This window comes from Andrena cerasifolii, chromosome 10 (genome assembly GCF_050908995.1).
Source record: "Andrena cerasifolii isolate SP2316 chromosome 10, iyAndCera1_principal, whole genome shotgun sequence".
NCBI lineage: Eukaryota > Metazoa > Arthropoda > Insecta > Hymenoptera > Andrenidae > Andrena > Andrena cerasifolii.
Window position 1 is genome coordinate 10523233 of NC_135127.1, and position 9027 is coordinate 10532259.

Here is a 9027-nt window from a genome sequence, read left to right on the forward strand (position 1 = left end):
AAAAATATGGCGCCCTGGGCTGCAGCCTACTTTGCCTATATACAAATCCGCTCCTGATTGGAGGACGGTCTGGAGTTCGTTTGCAGACAGATAGGCACGGCTACTTTATTATCTCGTTTATTCAGGAATGCGAAGATAACGTTGCTTATTTTTATATAATAATTTAATGGGCTAGCATATCAATAGGGTACAGGGACGTCGCCTTGGCAAGGCTAGAGATTGTTGTCTTCCTCGGGCAGCAAAGAAGCTTGTCCCTGTATCGAAACCGTTGGCATGCTATCTGCACAGAACCACGTAAATTATGTGAATTTTTAAGAAGTCATTGGTGACGGGCGAAGGATACACAGGGTGTTCAATTTTGATTTATGAATGAATGTTCTAAGAGGTACAGCTGAATTAGAGAGATTGTAGGATAAATCAGGGGGCTGGAGTTTTGAAAGGGAGATCTTTAGCGGTGAAATATATTTTAAGGCTCTTTTTAATTAGTATACACTAAAGGCTTTTGTAACTTGGAAAAAACGGGACGCTTTGGATTATTAAACTCACTCACTCGGATAAAATCTTCCCTCCCTGCGTTTCCATATCACCAGATACACTGCAGCGATAGTAGCAATCGCAGCTACTGCGATCCCAGCGATTCCAATTATTGTAACGTAACCTGGCGCCTTCTTCTGCGCCACGTTCACCGTGTAACAATACGAATCTGGAAAGCAAGAAGGCGAATCGGAGAATGGATAAGACAGTGTTCCTTACGTTCCTTCATTTGGAGAAAGGATCTTTACCTGTACTTATCAAACAAGCAACAGTCTCGTTTCCTGTATCGTCAGTTTGATACTTGTCGAAGCAAAGAGTTTCATTATCAATCTCCTTGAAGCAGCTGTAAGTGCACAACGGGCTGTCAGCGAGCACGCTAGCAATTGTACCGTTCACCTGGCTCGTGACATCGGTTCTATAAAAAATAAATGAAAAATTTCCATTGAAAGTGCACACCCGTATTTTGGAGTTCAAGTAAGATCGATCAAGCTCTCTATATTTACAAATTCGTGGGTTCATCCATGACCAGAATGCAAAACGATGGCTGGTCACAATGTAAGTCCCTCCATCCATAGTGGCACTCACAGGTCACGTTCTCGACCAGGCAAACTCCATGGCCGTTGCAATTATTTTTACACACGCTGACGCATCCACCGTCGCTATCACTGTTGTTCCCTTTCGCGAAGCCATCGTCGCACTGGCACTCGCCGGGAGCTGTGCACCTTCCGTTGGCGCAGTTCTCGCAATACGGTTCGCAGACACTCGTGTTCCCATGCTTCGCCGAGACGTAGCCTTCGTTGCACTCGCAGATTTCCGGTTCCACGCAGCTGCCATTATCGCAGGACGCGCAGAACGGTATGCAAACACCATCTGCGTCCTTCTGGTGGCCTTCGTAGCAAGTGCACATATTGGGGGAGGTGCAGGTGCCATTTCTGCAGTCGAGTTCGCAGACGGGTTCGCAAGTGTAGGGATCTAGAGCACGATAGCCCTCGTTGCATCTGCAGATACTTGGAGCGATGCAAATCGCTTGGTCCCCACAGGGTGGCTCGCATACAGGCTCGCAAATGCTCGAAGACTTCCCTGAGAAACGATAGTCTTTATTGCAGCTGCACTGGTTCGGTGCACTGCAGTAGCCGTTTTCGCAAGTCTGCACGCAGACGGGCTCACAGATGCTCGAAGAGTTCCCTGACAAACGGTAGCCCTTATTGCAACTGCACTGGTTCGGTGCACTGCAGTAACCATTCTCACAAGTCTGCGCGCAGACCGGCTCGCAAGTGTCCGAGTCGTTTTTCAGTGGTCGATAGCCTCGATTGCACCTGCACTTGTTCGGTGCACTGCAGTACCCATTAATGCAACTTTGCTTGCAGACGGGCTCGCAGAAGTTGGGCTTGGTTTCAGATAATTGGTAACCCAAATAACAGTGACACGTGTCTGGGAGGCTGCAGTAACCGTTGATGCAAGCTTCCCTGCACACAGGCAGGCAGAAACTCGGCAGCGTCAGGGAGTAACCCTCGTTGCAGGTGCATACGTCAGGAGCGGTGCAAGTTCCGAAGTGGCAGCCCATTCTGCAGGTTGGTTCGCAGGTGAAAATGTCCTTCTCGCTGGGGTGGTAGTTGTCGTCGCAAGTGCACTCGTTGGGAGCGCTGCAGAGTCCGTGCACGCAGGATTGCTCGCAGAAGGGCGCACAGTGGTTCGGATTGTCGTCGAGAGGCCGGTAGCCAGGGTAGCACTTGCAAACGTCCGGGCCGCTACAGTAACCGTTCACGCAATCCTCCTTGCAGATTGGTACGCAATTGTTGACGTCTTTATAGAATGGCTCGTAACCTGGATTGCAGCTGCATGACTCTGGGGCACTGCAGTACCCGTTCACGCAAGCTAATGAGCAGACGGGCTTGCAGACCGAGGTATCGGCGAAGAACAATGACCCCTGAAAAGTGAATGGTGGTACAAACAAGGGCTCGTTCACCCTACAAATTAGAACACTGTACTTTCATCTAAAGAATAATAGTACTGCATCGTGAACTCAGGGTTCTCTGCAAAGAAAATTCCATTTGGAGTAGCATCACACAACTAAACTCGTGACCACTCTGTGCAAAAGTAAAATATAAAACCTCGCAGAAGAGCTCTGCTGCCTTCTTCGACTCACACTTTCTAGCATTTTGCTACTGTCGACCAGCTGATAGCCTTCGAAGCAGGTGCAGGTGTCAGGCGCCGTGCATTTTCCGAAGGGTTCGCAGGAGACGTTGCAAAACGGCTCGCAGACGTGTTGCATCGTCTCATCTCCGCTGATTCTGTAACCTTCGTGGCAGGTGCACACTGCAGGACCCGTGCAGGTGCCGTTCACGCATGATTTCTCGCAGATCGGCTCGCAGACGTAGTGAGAGTCACCCAGGAGACCGTAGCCCTCCTGGCACAGGCAGGCGTCAGGCATGAAGCACTTGCCCATCACGCATGGTTCGCTGCAAATCGGTTTGCAGACAAAGTCCCCTTCCAGAGCGTAGCCTGCATCGCAGGTGCAGGTATTGGGCGCCGTGCATTTGCCGAACAGGCAATCCCGGTCACACTTTGGATCACAAAGGTAATCGATGTCCCCGTTAGGCTGGAAACCTTCGTGACAAGTGCAAACGCCCGGCGACGTGCACTCGCCATTTATGCAGCTGGGACTGCAGATTGGTAGGCATGTCTGTGGACAATCGAAACGTCTGATAGCAGTCTAGAATTCTATTCTTTTTGTGGAATACCTAAGGGGAGGTACCCGGTCTAAAAATCGATGTTTTCTATTTCATTTTTCAAATGTTCAACTTTTTAGGAATATGCGTTTAAACGGAATTTTTGAAATTCGTAAAATTCTCGATGTTATGGGAATTTGAGTAGCAGCAAATGCATGGGTAACACCCGGCCACTCGGCACTCGCGTAAAACTTTAAACGCGTTTTTCTCGAAACAGTGTTCTCAAAATCGGTGGAACCTGTATTTCCAAAAGTTATTATCCGATTCGACTGAAACTTTTTTTATTTTGAAGAATATTCTTCTGGTTCGTGGATAGATTAGTTAAAATTAAAAAAGTAAAAAATTATACTTTTTAAAAGCGTTGAAACGACGAAAAATATAGAGAAAAAGTGATACTTCAAGTGGCGCTATTTTCTCAAAAAATGAATTTTTTGTAACTGTTTCTGGTCTAGTTCACGAGTGAGTTTTATGCCCTTTAATAATCTGGCATTGTTTTTTACTTCAGACCAATGGTTTAGGTGCTACACGTTCCACCGCGAACGAATTTCCATTCGATTAAAGTACGAATCTATGCATTTAGAAACCACGTCTTCCACACCCCATACATTTGAACACCCCCAATGCCACAGACTTTCAAAATTTTCTATAAAACCTTCATAACAGCTTGCAAAAAATTCCAAACTCTCCTTCCCAGACTGCTCTTCAACACGAGTCCCACCTCCCATTTCCAATTTCATGCCCCAGCCAAGCGTTAGTCGATATTCCCTATACAAACCAAACACGCACATCGTGTTTTGGAGATGGCGTGTAATCCTTGTGGCAGGCGCAGACGCTGGGCTCGTAGCAATACGCGTGCAGCGCCTCGCAGTCGTTGCAAGTTGGTTCGCAGGTGAATCCATCCACCCCTAAGTGGTAACCCTCATCGCATTCGCATACGTTGGGCTTGACGCACTTGCCGTGCACGCAATTCTTGCAGATCGGATCGCAGATATGATTGCTGCTGTTTGATTTCTCGTGTAAGTCTAAACACGCGCAGACACCAGGCGAGACGCATTCACTGTTCACGCAAGCTGGCTCGCAGATCGGCTTGCAGACATCGTCCTCGGACAAAAGGTAGTGCTCGCAGCAGACAGTGTCCGTGCGGGTGCTAACGAAATACTGGAAGAATCGTTCTTGTGATCGAATCGGAGATATTCATTCAACGCGCACCTAACGACACTTGCACTCCCATTGAGTTACCTCTGTCCTGTAATTCCACCGCTCCTTGGTCTGGTAAAAGATTCCCCACCTGCTGACTCGGTAGGTCTCGCGATAGGGCACGCGGTGCGACGCTCTATAACTGTGGACGCGCACAATCACGGTTCCGCATTAGGGATGGCTCGAAGCTGATCAAGGCTCCGGAGTATTTTTGAGTGCTCATGGACTTACGTGGTTATCTGCGTGCAAACACCAGGTGTCTCACCGGGAAAAAGAGTGAGTTCCGCGGTGGTTGCTCTGAAGAAAGCAGCGCAAAGTACGACGCTCAGGAGATTCATCTTAGAAGCCAGTGGCGTGATCTTGTTTCACAAGGGGCATCGATCAGCGAGTGACTACGCACAGCTTGCTGCGTACACATCACTGTCGTTCCCTGGCGCTTGCACGTCCCTCCACCCGCCCCTCTCCCTCGTCGGTACAATCGTGTCCTGTGACGTCAGGGACGAGACAGGATGTTAGATGATACGTTGTCTCATGCAATTATTAGGGATTCGTCGAACGACCGCTATCAGCGACGCTTCAACGATATTTTCCATTTTATTTCCGAGCAATCGTACAAAACCGAAGAGCATTCCACGGTACCGTGGCGTTCCACCGACGTTACCGGAAGTTACACGCAGAATCGTATACATATCTGATACATATCTCGCCGCCATCGGCCGGACAAACGTCATTCGTACAAAGGGTTCTCAGTCGCACCAGTCCACGCGCACCTAATTAACGAAACAATATAAGGGAAGGGGAAAGGAAAAGGAAGAGAACCTATTCGGCAGGAACGCATCTCTGCCTGCCCTTCACGCCTGTCTCCTTCCTGTACCCTATGTTGCATAAGCAGAAGTTGGGGCCGGAACAGACACCGTTCGGGCAGCCGCCGATGCACACGGGCACGCATCTGGATCGCGTCGGGTCGTGAGGGTCTATCGCGTAGCCCCGTTTGCAGGCGCACTGATTCAGCCCGATGCATTCCCCGTTTATGCACGGATTCTCGCAGATGGGTTGCCCCGTCTGCGTGTTCCACTTTGAGACGCATCTGCCCGAGTCCAATGCGATGGCGAACCCAGGCTCGCAGGCGCAATGGTTGGGACCCACGCACCTGCCGTTGGGGCCACAGCCGTACCTGCATTCGGATGGGAGTTGGGTTGGGGGCTGGGCAGTGGATCTGGGCTCGGGGCACCTGCCGGTGTCGGGGTCCACGGCCAGCCCGTAGTCACAGATGCATAGATCGGGGCCCACGCACACGCCTTGGGAACCACAGCCGTTTCTGCACTGAAACGACATCGGGGAGGGGGCGCATCGGCCGGTGTCTGGGTCCACGCGGAAGCCCAGGTCGCAGACGCAGTGGTTGGGACCCACGCAGGTACCGTTCGAGCCACACCCGTGTCGGCACTGGCTGGAAGTGCTGGACTGAGGGGTCAGGGGCACGCAGTTGCCGTTGAAGTCGAGGGTGAAGCCCAGTTTGCAGTTGCAGACACCCGGGGCCACGCACTCGGCGTTCGGGCAGCCTCGGGGACAGTCTGGGACACAGTTGTTGGCGGGGTCGAGGGTGAAGCCTGGACTGCAGTTGCAGACACCTGGGGCGACGCACTGGCCGTTGCTGCAGCCTCTGGGACACTCTGGGACGCATTTCCTAGTGGCGTCGAGGGCGAAGCCTGGTTTGCAGTTGCAGACGCCTGGAGCCACGCACTCGCCGTTCGGACACCCCTGGGGGCATGCTGCCGCGCACCTGCCGGCCGAGTCCAAGGTGAAGCCTTGTTTGCAGGTGCAGACGCCTGGAGAAACGCAGTCGCCACCGATGCATCCGCCGGGGCAGCTGGGCACGCAGGTCTCTGTCTCACCTGGGGGGTTCGTGTACCTGGGGAACAGATAAAATATTCAATGAATTGATAAAATAAAATAAAAAGTAAGAACGAATTCAACTGAATGTGCGATAAAAATACACCATTGCCATTTTTCACTAGTTCTCATCACAGGAAAAAGCTTTATTAATATCTTGGAGATTGATTAGCTTTTGGGTAAGATTTTCACTGAAATTCATCCTTAAATTGTTTAAATCGACTCAGGTATATGTCATGTATATAATAAATCAAGGACATTACTTCTCTCGCGTTCAGATTAGCTAGATGCTATTTTCTTATGTAGCGTGATCGACACGCAGCTACATAGCCGCTGATATGAATAAATACTTTTGTTTCATAGAGGATTTTCTGTAAGCCAGGAAATAGGGAAAGTAAGGCGAGTATCGAATCCGCAAGGAGAGAAGCTAATTTAGGAAAGAAAAAATTGATTTGTAAGACAGCTTGCTGCAAAAAATCGCAGAAACTAATACTTACTTAAAACATTACATTTTTTGTTTATTTTTGTGATTCATTCTTGTATTTTTTATTTAAGCAATGTATACAAAATTTACGGGAAAAGGGCAGATAAACCACTTGCTTGAAACTTATAAATAAAGACACATATCATTTTCAGATCATGACTTCTGTTTTCAGAACGTTTGAAGAGCATGGTAACTACATTCTTAAATGAATTAGATTTAATTGCATTACTTTTTATTAAGTTACACTATAATGAAAACTTTGAAATCGAGTTTCTTGAAATGGCATTTTGGCGTATGTGCCCTTTTCCCATCAAACGCCTCAATTCTTATCTTTTCTATTTCGTATCATTAGAGATTAGCTTATAATACTTTAGAAATTTTACTCTCCAATTCCCACACTTTCAACCGACTCCTCCTCAAAATCTACATAAATATCCAGCTCGTAACCTCCGCTATTGGACCTCAAGTCACAAAATTTCTCCTCTTCGTAACAAAGCAGAAAAAGTACAAGAACTCACCCCTCGCGACAGGTGCACGTTCCAGGGGCGGTGCACTCCCCATTGCGACAGTTCTCGCAGACAGGTACACACTTCTTCGACTTGATGTCGGTGCCTTCAGGAGATGGTTGAAGGGTGAACCCAGCCTTGCACCTGCAGACACGTGGGGCGATGCAGTCGCCGTTTTGGCAGCCGCCAGGGCAGATGGGCTTGCATTCGCCGGTCAACTGGTCAGGGTCGTAGCCCAGCTTGCAAGCGCACTCGTTTGGAGAGAAGCAGTACGCGTCCTTCTGGCACTGGTTCTCGCAGTAGGGCATGCAGACACCTTCCAAAGGGATCCAGCCTGGTGGGCAGGAGCACACGTTCGGCGCGGTGCATTTTCCGCCCAGGCATCCTTGGACGCAACGTGGATCGCAGACGCCCGAGGTCAAGTTCCGCTGGTATCCGTCGCAGCAGTCCAGAATTGTGATCAGTCCGTTGGTCTGGTAGTAAATATCATCGACTTTGAACCTGGGTACTCGATCTTGGCGAGCTAGTTTGTGACTACAATGTAACTCGACGATTCTAATTTAATGCTCGAAGCAATGGGAGGGACGATAACATGATACGAAAGCAGCATGCGCTAGGATTTGAAGCAAGTAAAAGAGTCTTTAACAGAATCCACATCCACTTAGAAGAAATTTAATTCTATCGCGAGATCCGTTTTCTATCGATTTCAAGAAGCGGCAATTTCTACATTGCTATTTCGATTTTTCGTTTATTCCAAGCCCGCATCCGAAGTCTCAAGAAGAGCCGCGGAATGTTCTACGCAACGAGGGAGTACGGGAAATTCGAAAGCTCAGCATCGCATGAAAATTCTTCTTGAGGCGTACATCGAACGTCTAATCGCGAGCACTTACCGCCCCTTCCTCGGGGGTGGAGGGAAGAGTATTGCGAGGGAACTGGCCCGTGGAGTTCAATGCCAGCGCCTCTGCGTAACTGAAAGCACACACATACGTCGTATGAGAACAAGAGGGAATTCGTGGGTTCACGTTGCTGCGATAAGCCAGGGTCAGAGGTCTCGCCGTTCCAACACTTCAATTGATCCAAACGACGCTACGCCTTCGTATTCCGCGATTCAATGATCCGCTCCGACGAGCCTTTGTCCCTTTTTCGGCGAGCACCCGCGGAGGCCCTCGCATAAGCTCGAAAGGCTGCTGCGTTACTCACGGTAGGCTTTTGTAGCAGAGGCCAGCTTGGACGGTGCTGTTGATGGCGACGCTCTGATTCGGCCTGCCGTGATGGGAACGATGACCGCCTTTGACACCTTCGATCGCCAAAGTGTTAGCGACCAGCACGGCTAGAATCCACGCGCACACGATCAATGATCTCCACATGTTGAACTGGCGAGCGCATACGGACAACTGGTTTCTTATTTTCGGTGCGCGCGCGATGACATCTCCCCCGATAACATTGACGCGGCTGGGGTCAACACCAGTTACCATCTCCTCGATTGGGCTGCGTAGTTGTTCGCAGAAATGTTTACGGATCGTCAGCCCCGCCGTGGCGAAATTGACCGAGTTCCAGGGAAATCGCTACGACGACGCACGCCTCCGTCATAGCGAAATTTTTCAACGCGACCTAGCTTCTTGGAATCGTCCAAACGGAAGGAAATATCCGTCGGGAGCTTAGCAGCCATGAACTCCGATCTTCGTGA

General features: G+C 49.7%; 1 protein-coding gene across 1 annotated transcript; it reads right to left on the reverse strand.

Moving 5' to 3' along the window:
* Nucleotides 1–101: 101 nt before the first annotated feature.
* Nucleotides 102–8959, reverse strand: LOC143374204 (uncharacterized). Its single transcript, XM_076822138.1, has 12 exons — nucleotides 8541–8959; nucleotides 8231–8309; nucleotides 7353–7813; nucleotides 5281–6369; nucleotides 4692–4823; nucleotides 4503–4602; nucleotides 4050–4421; nucleotides 2681–3217; nucleotides 1038–2461; nucleotides 783–949; nucleotides 551–703; nucleotides 102–280 (listed from the first exon to the last, which is right to left on the reverse strand). The coding sequence occupies exons 1-12, from the start codon at nucleotides 8813–8815 to the stop codon at nucleotides 213–215; spliced, it is 4857 nt and encodes a 1618-aa protein (XP_076678253.1). The 5' UTR covers nucleotides 8816–8959; the 3' UTR covers nucleotides 102–212.
* Nucleotides 8960–9027: the final 68 nt, after the last annotated feature.